Genomic DNA, 16884 nt, shown 5'->3' with positions numbered 1-16884 from the left:
GTGTACCAGTGACGTGCAGTCACTAGAGGCAGGTGAGGCGGGGCCTCATCTGCCATCATGGAAAGAAAAAAAATTTAAAAAGAAAAAAAAAAAAATGTAATTGTTATATGTATCCAGTGATTATACTATAAAGTTATTTTCCATTTAACTTCACCAGTTTTAGATTATTTTTATTCAAAATCGCTGAATTTTCACATTTGCCGTTCAAATACTGAGAAGAGACGGTGCGGTGAACAGCAGCCAGTTGAGGCACGTCACTCAGTTGTGCCTCACCATGGATTGCGCAATGACTCGGCTAACTGCTGGCCTGCTGTGCAGTGAGACCGTATTGCTATATGAACTATATTATACATTTCCATAGTTTAGTTAGCTGAGGTATATAATGTACAGTGTATTTTGTCAACAACTGTATGTGTGTAACATATTTCTTGTGCTGAGCGATCATAAAACGGCTGCAAAAGACGCATTGGCTGAGGCTCCAGTAGCCCCGCCTCCTGCACCCCCGCCGTAGAATTGTTATATCAACTAAAGCCCACACTTAAACTTTCCACGTGCAAGATTGAATCTATTTAAAAAAATTATTTCATAAGAAGCCAAAAAGTGCAAAAACAATAATGTTGGTGTTGGAGGAGTTGTGAATGACTGCAGGGACAAAAAAATAATAATTAAATTGTTATATGTATCCAGTGATTATACTATAAAGTTATTTTCCATTTAACTTCACTAGTTTTAGATTATATTTATTCAAAATCGCTGAATTTTCACATTTGCCGTTCAAATACTGAGAAGAGACGGTGCGGTGAACAGCAGCCAGTTGAGGCACGTCACTCAGTGCCGCAACATGGATTGCGCAATGACTCGGCTAACTGCTGGCCTGTTGTGCAGATACACCTGCAGACTGCAGGTGTACCTAATTCACAACTCCTCCAACACAAACATTATTGTTTTTGCACTTTTTGGCTTTTGTAACCTATTTTCATGGGCTTTCCTCTTTGTGATGTTAAGTTCCTGTTATGCGCTGTTATACAGTATATGCCTTGAGCTCTTATTTTGAAGGCGCTAAGAGCGGAAGTGATGTCACGTTGCAGAGGTTTTTGAAAGAAGGTAAATAAAGTGGTCCTCGTGTAAACTGGAGCCTCTGTGTTTGTTATTTTGTAGTTTCATACAGTATAGGCGACATTTATAAACCCTCGGTTACACTTTTTTAAATAGATTCAATCTTGCACGTGGAAAGTTTAAGTGAGGGCTTTAGTTGCGGCGCATGGACTTAATTTATAAGTAAAGGTAAGACCATAATAACGTTTTTTTTATTAAATGTGCTTTTTGTGTGCTACAGTTTGTATGTGTAAAGTTAAAGTTAAGTTAAAGTACCAATGATTGTCACACACACACTAGGTGTAATGAAATTTGTCCTCTGCATTTGACCCATCCCCTTGATCACCCCCTGGGAGGTGAGGGGAGCAGTGGGCAGCAGTGGCGCCGCACCTGGGAATCATTTTTGGTGATTTAACCCCCAATTCCAACCCTTGATGCTGAGTGCCAAGCAGGGCTGGCACTGCTGGTATGAGCTTTTAAACATAACCCGTTAACTGCTGCCAATCAAATGGTGAATAAGATACTCTTTAGGGTTCATATGTTTGTAAATCTGACTGTGATGAAGTCAGTGCCTCACCAGCCATCAACCTCACTGCACGTCACTGGTGTGTACGTGTGTGTGTGTGTGTGTGTGTGTATGTGTGTGTGTGTGGGAGGGGGTGTGTCTGTGTCTACTAACAAGACATCATGGCGAACCCCGAAGCCGAGTTTCTTAAAATGGAGATATTTTCAGTACGTTTCTTTTATCGACCACAAAGAAAAGAACATTTTAGTTGAATGTAAGTTGTGTCTTGGATCAAAGATCCTATCCTCACAATTCAAATCTGCTGAAACAGCTACAAAAACAACATGCTTCCACGAAGCTAGTAAAGAGACACACACTTCACCTCCACCTCCAACAGCGGCTGGATTTTAACGAGGCACTGCACACTGAAGGTACACACACTCTGTCAATTCTCTTATATACTCTTTCATTCTAGACTTCTAGAGTGTTTGATTATCACATCACTCTAAATGTTTAGACTATAAAGTTCACAAACCTAAAGAGGGATACTAGTGGGCCAGGCTAATATTTCCTTTTCTCTAAACTAAGTGGGGAAATGTGTAGAGTGTTCTGGGCTTCAGACATGATTTTATTTCAGAATTCCTTGAGATAAAAAAAGCCTGGTTAGGCTTTATGTATGTAGTGTGCCTTTCTTGGTTTACAGCTATGTTGTTATTATGCTGTTTGTTACTTATGTATGTTATGTTGCAGCTATTTAAAATAGTTTTGTCAATTTGTTCTGGTCTGAAACAAATTGGCCCTTTGAAACATATCTTTGTCTTTGTGTGTTGTATGTAGACCACATTGCTTAGCAGAGTTCAGTGATGCAAATGCATGTCAAGTTGATCAACGGATTGTATTATTCTCCAGTGCAATAACAGTACTGAAATGAAGGCTAAAAGGGCATTAAATGGGGCCTTAAAAAAATTAAAAAATATATATAAGTAACTAAATAGTTACTTTTCACAGTAACACATTTCTTTTTGGTTTAAGTAACTGAGTTGGTAACTGAGTTACTTTTGAAATGAAGTAACTAGTAACTGTAACTAGTTACTGGTTTTCAGTAACTAACCCAACACTGGTCAAATGTCAAACATGGCCTTTTTAACAAGGCCATTGTAATAAGTGAATACAGTAGTAGCTCAGTTTGTGTGCTTAATTTTTACTGCGACCGAGTCAACCTCGCACTTTGAAATGAAATGGAATTACATTTTAACATGTAACATGTCTTTAAAAATCAAAAAGCGTTTAGATAGGAAATATTCTATGAAAAAAGAAAATGTATGTAATGCAACAACTGCAGTAGTTTTATGAAAGAATGGTATATTAATATACAGTATTTACTCGTCGGGTCATGTTTTTGATTATTTATTTCTTTAATTCAATAAATATCATCCACTTCTCAGCACTGTCCTTCACACTCACTTTCTCCCTTCAATGGCTAGAAGGTATAGTTGTATCCATCTTTAACTATAAGTTGATACGAGCAAGTAACCAGATGTTTTGGGTGGATCTTACAGGGTTGACTGTGACATTTGCTAAGCCAACTAATGGCATACAAATTACCTCTTATCTCAAAACACTCTTATGTTGAGGTAGCACTGTTCATAAATCCTGTTTTTTTTCAGGTCAAAAAATTTAACTTTGCTACATTCTTTCTGTGTTTTATGTACATATATTTATAATCAAACCCGTCAGGGGCTGTTTACATGAGAAAATAAAATAAAAATGGCTCTTGTTTACACATTTTCAAACACAAACTATTAAAAACAGCCCTTAAAGTGGAATTGTCATTATTGTTCCTGTTCAAACACCTGATGAAATTGAAAGACGTGCAATCATGGAGCACATTATATACAGGTAAAAGCCAGTAAATTAGAATATTTTGAAAAACTTGATTTATTTCAGTAATTGCATTCAAAAGGTGTAACTTGTACATTATATTTATTCATTGCACACAGACTGATGCATTCAAATGTTTATTTCATTTAATTTTGATGATTTGAAGTGGCAACAAATGAAAATCCAAAATTCCGTGTGTCACAAAATTAGAATATTACTTAAGGCTAATACAAAAAAGGGTGCCATGTCATCTGCTGGTGTCAGTCCACTCTGTTTCCTGAGATCCAGGGTCAACGCAGCCGTCTACCAGCAAGTTTTAGAGCACTTCATGCTTCCTGCTGCTGACCTGCTCTATGGAGATGGAGATTTCAAGTTCCAACAGGACTTGGCGCCTGCACACAGCGCAAAATCTACCCGTGCCTGGTTTACGGGCCATGGTATTTCTGTTCTAAATTGGCCCGCCAACTCCCCTGACCTTAGCCCCATAGAAAATCTGTGGGGTATTGTGAAAAGGAAGATGCAGAATGCCAGACCCAAAAACGCAGAAGAGTTGAAGGCCACTATCAGAGCAACCTGGGCTCTCATAACACCTGAGCAGTGCCAGAAACTCATCGACTCCATGCCACGCCGCATTAACGCAGTAATTGAGGCAAAAGGAGCTCCAACCAAGTATTGAGTATTGTACATGCTCATATTTTTCATTTTCATACTTTTCAGTTGGCCAACATTTCTAAAAATCCCTTTTTTGTATTAGCCTTAAGTAATATTCTAATTTTGTGACACACGGAATTTTGGATTTTCATTTGTTGCCACTTCAAATCATCAAAATTAAATGAAATAAACATTTGAATGCATCAGTCTGTGTGCAATGAATAAATATAATGTACAAGTTACACCTTTTGAATGCAATTACTGAAATAAATCAAGTTTTTCAAAATATTCTAATTTACTGGCTTTTACCTGTATGTACATGCTGTGCTACTCAAGATACATGATACAAGATACATAGATCCATAAAGTTTCATTTGTGAACAAGCAAAAAAAAAAAAAACTTTACATTTTTTCTTTTTTTCTTTTGTTTTTTTATATAAGCAGGCCCTTTGTGGAACTGTAAGTTGTGCCTTTAACCATTGAGTCGACCTAATTTTAAAACTATGTTAAACTTATAAGAGACAAAAAACAGACACGCTCAGTGTGTAAATCGTATGTATACATATTTTTTTTGTTTAAAAGCTTTACATTCTTCAACTGCTACATACCTATCTATAGATATAAAGTTTTTAAATATTTGAAATGTTTTTTGTATTTTTTATGCTCTTTAAAAATAATAAGAAAAAAGGAAACCAAGTATGGGAAACACAAAATATGCAATATTTCCAAAAACAAGTTGGAAATTGGGAAACTTCAGGTGTGGTAATTTATGCCTTTAATACAGGCCTGGGCAAATATTTTGACTCGGGGGGCCACATTTAGAGAAAGAAATGTGTCTGGGGGCCGGTATATCTATTTTTAGGGACACTAATACAAAACTTCACAATAATATCTGATTGAATGTTAAAAACGTTATGACAGACCGCCCTAAAAAAGGTAATGGAATTTTAATTTTTTCTATGAACGATAAAACATTGAATATTGACAAAATATGAATGTCACACCCCCTTTCGATCGACATATTTTACAAGCAAGTGAAACGCAACAAAAATGCAACAAACAGTAAAATATGAACGCGAAGGGTACAAAATAAACTCACCTACAATGTGATATATCACTAAGCTTTAGAACTTTGTTGTGAAAGGTCCTTCCGCGTCTGTGGAAACGCTTCCCGCCCACACTGCTTGGTGCCTCGTCTGAGCTGCTGTGACGTAAATTACCATAGTAACTAATTAGATTACCATAGTAACTGGTATATCGTCCATAAGCGCAGATTCCAACCATTGAAATACTTTGTATAGTTCAAGACTCATTAGAAAACATCACTGCACATCATAATGGCAGCTACAGTTTCCATCTTAAAGATCTAAAAAAATATTATTTGGGAATGTCCCACAGGCCAGACTGAAAAGCTTAACGGGCCGCATGTGGCCCCCGGGCCTTAATTTGCCGAGCTCTGCTTTAATAGGTCAATGATTCATAACAACACTAGTTTTGATTCCTTATTATTTTGGAACAATGACCGTTTTTTCCAAAAAACTTACACTATCCCTTCTTAGCTGAAAAACTGACACACTCTTAAAAGTGTTAAGTTATTCATATAGGGTTTTTTTTTTCAACTTTAAACGTTTCACATTTTTCAGCAGCTTCAGACCTACACATACATATTAAGGTTCTATTATTTTTTAAATGGCTTTTATGTTTTATTCTGTTTTTACAAAGTGGAATATTTGACATTCCTGTGCATGCGACAAGTATTCACGGGGCTTCACTTTTTCCAAATGTAGTGATGTTACAGCCTTATTCCAAAATGGAATACATTAATGTTTGTCCTCAAAATTCTACAGACAATAAATACCCAATAAAGATGGGTTATTTTAAAGCAAATGTATTCAAATAAAAAAACAAAAACAAATCACAGCCTTTGCTTAATACTTGGCAATACTTACCTTTGGCAGAAATTACAGCCTCAAGTCTTTTGAATACGATGCCATAAGCTTGGCACACCTTCGGTATCTTTGGGCAGTTTTGCCCATTTCTCTTTGCAGCACCTCTCAAGCTCCGTCAGGTTGGATGGGAAGTGTTGATTTTCATTCAGGATGTCTCTATACATTGCTGCATTCATCTTAGTCTAGTCAGGGAGGTGACCAAGAACCCGATGGTCACTCTGTCACAGCTACAGCATTCTTTTGTGGAGAGAAGAGAACCTTCCAGAAGGACAACCATCACTGCAGCAAACCACCAATGAGGCCTGTATGGTATAGTGTCCAGGGGGCAGCCATTACCTAGTAAAAAGTTTGCCAAAATGCACCTGAAAGACTCTCAAACCATGAGAAACAAAATGATCTGGCCTGACGAGACAAACATTTAACACTTTGGCATAAATACCAGCCATCGTGTTTGAAGGAAACCAAGCACCACTCATCACCAGCCCAATAACATCCCCACAGTGAAGCATGGTGGTGGCAGCATCATGCTGTAGGGATGTTTGTCAGTGACAGGAACTGGGAGACTATTCAGGATAGAGGAAAAGATAAATGCAGCAATGTACAGAGACATCCTAAATGAAAACCAACGCTTCCCATCCAATCTGATGGAGAAGCTGGAAAGAGGAATGGGCAAAATTGCCCAAGGGATAAGTGTGCCAAGCTTGTGGCATCGTATTCAAAAATACTTGAGGCTGTATTTGCTTCCAAAGGTGCATCAACAAAGTATTGAGCAAATACTATGAATACTTATGTAGTGTGACAATCATTGGTACTTTAACATTTTAACTTTAACATGTGAATTTTTATTTTTTATCACATTTATTTTTAATCCATCCATTTTCTACTGCTTGTCCCTTTCTGGGTCGCGGGGGGTGTTTATTTTTAATAAGTTTGGGGAAAAAAAGTACTTTTCACATTGTATTGTATATAGGTATTGTCTGTAGTATTTTGAGGGCAAAATGGATGTATTCATTTTGGAACAAGGCTGTAACATAACAAAATGTGGAAAAAGTGAAGTGCTGTGAATACTTTCCGGATGCACTGTAGATATCAGCACCCTTGAAATGGTAATAATTCGTAACACTGATTGTGATGTAATATCAATTGACCAAAAACTCAACAAACATGGTAACAAAAACCATCAGTTTTATTTGAACACAAGAGAACATGAACAGAACAACACTTTCAACGTGAGCTATACAATGATACTTATACAGACAGACCCCAATCTGTGAGAGTGGGCAACAACACCTCCAGTGCCATCTCCTTGAGCACCGGCTCCCCCCAGGGCTGCGTCCTGAGTCCACTGCTGTTCACATTGATGACCCATGACTGCTGTGCCAGGTCCACTACTAACCACATTGTGAAGTATGCGGACGACACGACAGTAGTGGGCCTCATCCGTGACAACAACGACATGGACTACAGGGAAGAGGTGGAACATCTGGTTGACTGGTGCAGAACCAACAACCTGGTCCTGAATATCAACAAGACCAAGGAGATCATCGTTGACTTCAGGAAGCACCAGTCCAGCCACGCTCCACTCTCCATCAACGGCACAGCGGTGGAGATGTTAAGCAGCACCAAGTTCCTGGGGGTGCAGATAACTGACAATATAACCTGGTCCCTACACACCGGAGCTCTTGTAAAAAGAGCTCAGTAGCGCATGCACTTTTTGCGTCAGATGAAAAGAGCCTCCCCCCATTCTCAGCACATTCTACAGAGGCACTATAGAGAGCCTGTTGACGAACAGCATCTTTGTCTGGACTGGAGCCTGCAATGCCTCAGACTGGAAGTCTCTCCAGAGAGTGGTGAGGACGGCGGAAAAGATCATCAGGACTCCTCTTCCTCCTATCCAGGAGATCGCAAAAAGCAGCTGCCTGACCAGGGCTCAGAAAATCTGTAAAGACTCCTCCCACCCCCACCAAGGACTGTTTTCACTGCTGGACTCTAGAAAGAGGTTCCGCAGCCTCCGAAGCAGAACCTCCAGGTTCTGTAACAGCTTCTTCCCTCAGGCCGTAAGACTCTTGAACGCATCATAAAAATCCCCTCAACTCCCCCCAAAATGGATTAACTCGCTGGAATAAAAACGACAATATAACATACATCCATAAACGTGGACGCATGTGAAAAAGTGCAATATATTTATCTGTACAGTAATCTATTTATATATATTATATACATATATATTTATTTATTTTATATATATATTATATATATTATTTATATATATTTATTTATTTTATATATATATTATATATATTATTTATATATGCACCTTATTGCTTTTTTATCCTGCAGTACCATGAGCTTATGTAACGAAATGTCGTTCTTATCTGTGCTGTAAATTTCAAATTTGAATGACAATAAAAAGGAAGTCTAAGTCTATACTGTATTTATTAACAAAAGTCACAGACATATTTCTTCTGCTGTTTACAAATAAACCTTTCACATTTGGTGCACTGGTTCGCCATTCCTTTGTGCAGGGGGCACAAGAAGCACTGCCTGCGTTACCATCAGGCAAGAACAAACATTCATTGTTCCCTTGGGAGACGCCGTCTCCTCTCCACTGCTAGGGCAATGAGCGCTCTCCCTATGTCCTCCAAAAATAGACGGCTCCTGTAGCACCTGGTGCTGTTCCATTTACGATCCACAGACGTAAAAAGTACATATGCATTGTAGCATGACATGTATATCTTGCGGGCCACCTGCGTGACTTTCAGTGGCAGAAGTAAGTGGCACAGACCTGCAAAAAAAGATCAGATTACATCAGTTGAAAAACATCCTTTTATTGCTTTGATACAAAAACAAATGTACTTTATTTCAAATAATGATACATTATACAGTGACAGTGATAGTAAAGATTCTTCCTTCCTCCTCTGTCATCTAATACCACCAAAAAAACAAACCACAACTAACCAACATATAAATAAAGACAATACACTACTATTTATACTAACAGAAAATAAAATAAAGAATTGAAGCATAATTGTGCTTACCTAGTCTAAGTGTTCCACAGCCCCTTTGCAAGCATTGTAGTCCTTTATTTGACTATAATGAGCTGACGGAAATTTTGGCAAGTTTATCTTACTTCAAACATTCCCCTGCATGAACTTTCTCAGCCACACGTCCAATGAATGAAGAGGAGAGCTATACAAACACTGGCTCTGAGAAAGCATGTTTTTTTTTCTACTTGCAGGGTTTGCTCGTTGATGCACTCTGCTAAAAGGTTTTAGTAATTGTTTATAATTTTTACAGACACACACACACAAAATATATTCACATTTGCACGCAAAGGTAAATAACAAAGCCAAATAAATAATGGCATCAGTATTTTTGGTGAAACTGAACGTTTGTTTTTAAGTTCAGTAAATAACGAAGACTATGCATTTCAAGTTAGATAACCACATCATCTGTCATCATCTAGTTTATTTAGGATAAGGTGGCGTCTTGTCCAGGTTGTATCCCGCCTTCTGCCCGTGTGCAGCTGAGATAGGCTCCAGCACCCCCCGCGACCCCGTAAGTGACAAGGAGTAGAAAATGGATGGATGGAAGGAAGATGGCTGTAATCATCTCACAATGGGGAAATTGTGTGGTTGCATTGTAGACACAAAAAATATGTGGTGCCTTTGCACATATACACACAATCTACAGAAAATGTACATTCGGCAGAAATCAATGGTAAACTTTTACAACTGTGCCATCAGCAGTGTCCTCACTTAAGGCTGTTTAGTGTGGTTTGCTAGCTGCACTAAAGTGAACCAACAGGCCCTCCAGCGAGTGGTTAAAGCGGCGGGGAAAATTACAAGGACGATACTCCCAGAGATGAGTGCCATGTACACAACTCGCTGCCTAAAGCGAGTACACAACATCCTGAAGGACAGATACCACCCAGTCCATGGCCTCTTCAACCTGCTACCCTCTGGAAGGAGGTATAGATCGATTTGCGCCAGGACCACCAGAATGTCTCGCAGTCTGTATCCCCAGGCTGTGAGACTGCTAAATGAACAGCCTGCCCCTTTGCTGCCCCGGACCATCTTATTACCTCACTCTTCACCACCTCAATAATTGTGCTCTGGACATTGCATTGCTTCAACATCAACATAACACCCATCAGACATCCGACTGTTCCCACCCCCACACCCCTCTATTCGCCATCTTCCTAATAATGCTAAACTGTAAACTATGGTCAACCTGCACTTCAATGCAGTTTCTATGCCGCTGGACAAAGCTCAAACTAAATCTCGTTGACATGTATGACTTAAGTGTTATTATGACAATGACAATAAAGGAATTGATTGATTGATGTCTTCATAAACATATTCACACACCTCACTGTAGCAAAACCAACCCACCACGGTCATTGATCACTGCATTTCAATCGTTTGTTGGCAGATTTTTCAATTTAAATAAACAACAATGCAAAAACACTGCGCAATTTTTTCTCGTATTTCGAAAGGGAGACGTTTCCATTCAGCATTTGTGGTAAAAGCACTATAAGATGTCAGGTTTTTGAGAATATTGAAATATATGTTTTACAATGGGTGTCAAAGGCAACCAAAATGGGGTATAGGGTCTAAGTGTATAGTAAATGATTATCTATATACATCTATAAATTTAGAATAAATTTGCAAAAACTTATTAAAAACTATTTGGCCAAATTTCCGCCCGCCAACCTTAAAATTGAACTGACTCGTCAATGATGGAAAATATAAAATGCAAATAATGTCAGTTTTTGGGTCAAGGCAGACTCAATCGTACGATATCGCCAATGAAACAAATGTTTTGATACACACCTGAAACGTCGACTTTTAAGGAAAATGGGGGACAATTCTGTATTCACAGCCTGTGTTAAATGTAGTTGTATTCTGGTCTTTTCTCCTGAATAATTTCCTGCCTATTGAGAAACTGAAGGGGCTTTTAATCTCTTCACAAGACCAATATTTTATCTGTCCACCTTACTCTTTTTCACAGAGACGAATGCACTCACACCGTTGCATGTGGACTTTCACGTATTTTCCGCGCACTCATGGCTGTTCAAACTCAGCTCACTGATTAACGGCCTCTGTCATTCTTTCCTGACATGCGGCGGTTTTTAGTTCTTTAGCAGATCGCAACAATGTGAAGGACAATCCATATCCCTTGTTATTTCTCATACTTTTTTTCTCCGCCCCTCAGTTCTTTTCGTCTCTCATTTTTCTCTGTCTTTTCTGTGTTTCCCATGAATGTATCCTTCCTAGACTCACACTGCTACTACTCATGACTTAGAATGTAGAAAACAACATGTGTGTAAATTACAACTTGCCTGAAATAGGTCCTCAATTGAGTGTCCATCCATTAGAGAGTATTCATCAAGTATTTTAGCTAGGGATGGGTGTAATAATTGATTAATCAATCGTTTAGAAGATTTGTAATTTAAAGGTTAATTGCATCAGGAAGCTAGAGAGGCAACGTGTAGTTCATTACTTGGCTGAAATCAGTCTGAACTTTGTGATAAAGAACAACAAATGTCAAATGTTGTTGCACCTATGCAGACCTTTACAATGACACAACTCTAGGAAACATTTTCATTCATCATTCTAATCAAAATATAGCTAAAATACGGTATGTATAAATTAATATACCAACAAATAGATAGGCTCCAGCACCCCCCACCACCCCAAAAGGGACAAGCGGTAGAAAATGGATGAATGGATAGAATAACAATAACAATTCCCATTTCCCCGCATAGACAGTGCAGATAAAGGCATGTAATACTAATATGTACTTAATTGCATGTTTTTGTCAATCTGGTCCATGATTACTTCAAAACTGTTATCAACATTATGAGCAAATCGGGAAAAAAAACAATCACCTTTTCCGAACTTGCCTGCTCTTCCATAGACACCGTAGCCTGTGTTTCCTCATGCTCTTTCAGCATTTCCTCAAGCATCTTGAGTAAAACATCAGTAGAAGAGGATGCAAAATATCAAACATCGTTTTTGAGCTCTGGGTCTTTTCTTCTTCCTCTAATATTACGCAGGTTCTGAGGGTGCTCCTCATTTTTGGGTTTGCATTTAGCTTGAGTCTTTTCATTTTTTTCCATAAATTTTTTTGGACCAAAACTCTTCTTCTTCAAAGTCAGAATTATTAAAACAAACACTGTAAATTACACTCCTCTCGCTTAGTCCGTCTCATTTTACGTGCATCAATTTGACTGGAGAGGATCCATACTTTCTCTTATATTCCCATCATTTGGAAATGTACGCAGGCTGACCTCCTCTTTTGTTGTATTGCTACAACCCGCACTAATGCATCTGGCAGCCATATTTGCTATATCCTTTAAAAATGTGGCTTTGCAATATCATGATTTGGGATAAAGATAATACCTAAACACAAATTATGCAATACAAAATTGCCCCCAGTCCTCTGTAGGTGACGTTAGAAGGCTGAAGCAGGCCTGTCTACGTTGTGGAGCTGAAAGTAGGCTTTCCAAAATGTGCTGAAACTCGTTAGAAGAGAAGCCTTAAATCACTACTGTCTATTTTGAGGGCAATTTTACATCATTTAAAAGTCCAAAACCATGAAATAAGTGCCAATGTTGTCAGCATCAGAAAAGTTCAATTTCCGTAATTATCGTCCGCCAATATATCAGTTTTCTCTCGTTTTGCAAACTAACTTTAGAACGAAGGCATTTGTGATTGATTCAGGGTTTTATTATATTTTCCTGAGAACCACCGTCCTCTGCATTTGTTTTTGGTGTATTTATTCTGTCAGAGTTACAGATTTTGGTACCAAAAAGCACTGTGTATGCAAACCACAAAACCCCACTGCAGAGGACACTCACTGTCAGTAGGATAGGTGAATCAGAAAAGTTCTCTCTGGCGTTCTGTCGCATATATATCGTTATATATAACACACGTTGCACTTAACATTGTGTTTGTCACATCCAATGGCTAAATATATGTATTTAAAGGCCTACTGAAACCCACTACTACCGACCACGCAGTCTGATAGTTTATATATCAATGATGAAATCTTAACATTGCAACACAAGCCAATACGGCCGGGTTAGCTTACTAAAGTCCAAGTTTAAATTTTGCGCGTAATATCCTGCTGAATACGTCTCGGTATGATGACGTCAGCGCGTGACGTCACGGATTGTAGAGGACATTTTGGAACAGCATGGTGTCTGTTTTCATCGCAAAATTTCACAGTATTCTGGACATCTGTGTTGGTGAATCTTTTGCAATTTGTTCAATGAACAATGGAGACAGCAAAGAAGAAAGCTGTAGGTGGGAAGCGGTGTATTGCGGCCGACTGCAGCAACACAAACACAGCCGGTGTTTCATTGTTTACATCCCCGGAAGATGACAGTCAAGCTTTACCATTGGCCTGTGGAGAACTGGGACAACAGAGACTCTTACCAGGAGGACTTTGAGTTGGATGCGCAGACACGGTACCATGAGTACGCATGCAACTGCGGCTTCCAAACATTTGATCGCGTGCCGCTATGTGCATGTCACGTACGTAACTTTGGGGACTTTGGGGAAATATATGTGCTGTATGAACTTTGGGGAGGTGAACGGTACTTTAGGCTGTGGGATTGAGTGTGTTGTGCAGGTGTTTGAGTTGTATTGGAGGGTTATATGGACGGGAGGGGGGAGGTGTTTGTTATGCGGGATTAATTTGTGGCATATTAAATATAAGCCTGGTTGTGTTGTGGCTAATAGAGTATATATATGTCTTGTGTTTATTTACTGTTTTAGTAATTCCCAGCTGAATATCAGGTCCCACCCACCTCTCACAGCATCTTCCCTATCTGAATCGCTCCCACTGCGCTCTAGTCCTTCACTTTCACTTTCCTCATCCACGAATCTGTCATCCTCGCTCAAATTAATGGGGAAATCGTCGCTTTCTCGGTCCGAATCGCTCTCGCTGCTGGTGGCCATGATTGTAAACAATGTGCAGATGTGAGGAGCTCCACAACCTGTGACGTCACGCTACTCGTCTGCTACTTCCGGTACAGGCAAGGCTTTTTTATCAGCGACCAAAAGTTGCGAACTTTATCGTCGATGTTCTCTACTAAATCCTTTCAGCAAAAATATGGCAATATCGCGAAATGATCAAGTATGACACATAGAATGGACCTGCTATCCCCGTTTAAATAAGAAAATTGCATTTCAGTAGGCCTTTAACTCAATCATCTGAGCTCCACATCCATTAATGCGTGTTTCCCCTTGTCTCAACAGCCAAGAAGACATGTGCAACCACAGACTTTGCCTGCAAAAATGGACAGTGTGTTCCCGCTAGGTGGCGCTGCGATGGAGAACAGGAGTGTGCAGATGGTTCTGATGAGGCTGACGCAATCTGCAGTAAGTAGCTGAGCAGACACGCTGTGACAAACGCATGGAAACAAACAAACGTTACAAAGACATGGATGCCAACACAGACAGGGGATAGGCCATGCACACAGTCTGGGAGGTCACTTCACACACACACACACACACACACACACACACACACACATGCACACACTCAGTATGTGCACACACATCCTACTCAAACTGCATATGTATGAATTGTTTAATCGCACAAGTACCCCTAATTATTATACTTATAAAGAAAAGCGTAATTCTACATGCCACAATTAGAAGTTTGTATATACTGGAGTAAATGATTTAATAAAATGTATATAGAATGTATTTTAATGTCTGGTTAAGACACATCATTAGAGCCTGCAAAGAGGCCCTCGTCAAAGAGTCTCCCGACAGTGCAAACTATAGCAACAACATTTTGTTGAAATATTACCTCTTGCAGTGTCAAGCTCACAATCAGAATCAGGTTTATCTGGCCAAGTATACTTGCATATACAAGGAATTTGTCTTTGGCAGTTGTTAGCTCTCTAAACATACAACAAATAGACAAGTATACATTCACTGGGCAAGCAAGTAGCAACATTGTTGATTATTGTATTTGTAAAGGCAGAGATGTTTTAACACAACTTCTAATAAAATGTGTGTGTGTGTGGTGGTGGGGTGTATATCATAACTGGCCATGATATATGTGCGCAAACAACATGAAAAGCAAAACACATGTATATTTAGAAATACTTTCTTTGGTCACTTCCTTTTTGTGTTTTTTATGTCACACGCCAGTGTGTGCGTGTTTGTGTGTGTGTGTATTATATACACACACACATACCTATACACATATATATATATACACACACACCTATATATATGTATGTATGTGTATATATATATATACACATATATATATATATATATATATATATATATATATATATATATATATATGTATATATATATATATATATATGTATATATATGTATATATATATATATATATATATATATATATATATATATATATATATATATATATATATATATATATATATATATATATATATATCTCTATCACAGTCGTGGTCAAAAGTTTACATATACTTGTAAAGAACATAATGTCATGGCTGTTTTGAGTTTCCGATAATTTCTACAACTCTTATTTTTTTGTGATAGAGTGATTGAAGCACATACTTGTTGGTGACAAAAAACTTTCATGAAGTTTGGTTCTTTTATGAATTTATTATGGGTCTACTTAAAATGTGACCAAATCTGCTGCGTCAAAAGTTTGCATACAGCAATGTTAATATTTGGTTACATGTCCCTTGGCAAGTTTCACTACAATAAGGTGCTTTTGGTAGCCATCCACAAGCTTCTGGCAAGCTTCTGGTTGAATTTTTGACCACTCCTCTTGACAAAATTGGTGCATCACATGGACAAAGATAAGACCTTCTGGAGGAAAGTTATGTGGTCAGATTAAACAAAAATTGAGCTGACACAATACCCAGCAGTGTGTTTGGAGGAGAAAAGGTGAGGCCTTTAATCCCAGGAATCCTCAGGAACGCCAAACCTATCGCCAAGCATGGTGGTGGTAGTATTATGCTTTGGGCCTTTTTTGTTGCCAATGGAACTGGTGCTTTACAGAGAGTAAATGGAACAATGAAAAAGGAGGATTACCTCCAAATTCTTCAGGACAACCTAAAATCCTCAACCCGGAGGTTGGGTCTTGGGCACAGTTGGGTGTTCCAACAGGACAATGACCCCAAACATACGCCAAAAGTGGTAAAGGAATGTCTAAATCAGGCTAGAATTAAGGGTTTGGAATGGCATTCCCAAAGTCCTGACTTAAATGTGTGGACAATGCTGAAGAAACAAGTCCATGTCAGAAAACCAACACATTTAGCTGACTTGCACCAATTTTGTCAAGAGGAGTGATCAAAAATTCCACCTGAAGCTTGTGGATGGCTACCAAAAGTGCCTTATTGCAGTGAAACTTGCCAAGGGACATGTAACCAAATATTAACATTGCTGTATGTATACTTTTGACCCAGCAGATTTGGTCACATTTTCAGTAGACCCATAATCAATTCATAAAAGAACCAAACTTCATGAATGTTTTTTGTGACCAACAAGTATGTGCTCCATTCACTCTATCAAAAAATAAGAGTTGTAAAAAAAAAAAAGGAAACTCAAGACAGCCATGACATTATGTTCTTTACAATTGAATGTAAACTTTTGACCACGACTGTATATATATATATATATATATATATATATATATATATATAATATCAGGGTTTACCTTAGACCAGTGGTTCTCAAATGGGGGTATGCGTACCCCTAGGGGTACTTGAAGGTATGCCAAGGGGTACATATGATTTTTTTTAAATATTCTAAAAATAGCAACAATTCAAAA

At 38.5% G+C, this 16884-nt stretch overlaps 1 protein-coding gene across 6 annotated transcripts in view; it reads left to right on the top strand.

The window, feature by feature from the left end:
• lrp8 (low density lipoprotein receptor-related protein 8, apolipoprotein e receptor) overlaps positions 1-16884 on the top strand; it is a 447631-nt gene that overhangs the window by 193850 nt on the left and 236897 nt on the right. For all 6 annotated transcript variants that reach the window (XM_061975707.2, XM_061975706.2, XM_061975705.2 and 3 more), the window contains exon 3: positions 14352-14474. In XM_061975707.2, coding sequence (XP_061831691.2) covers positions 14352-14474 — 123 coding nt within the window. The remainder of the gene's footprint in view (positions 1-14351; positions 14475-16884) is intronic.

The sequence above is a fragment of the Nerophis lumbriciformis genome, linkage group LG14 (assembly GCF_033978685.3).
Source record: "Nerophis lumbriciformis linkage group LG14, RoL_Nlum_v2.1, whole genome shotgun sequence".
Classification (NCBI taxonomy): Eukaryota; Metazoa; Chordata; class Actinopteri; order Syngnathiformes; family Syngnathidae; genus Nerophis; species Nerophis lumbriciformis.
This window is presented reverse-complemented; position numbering and strand designations above follow the sequence as displayed.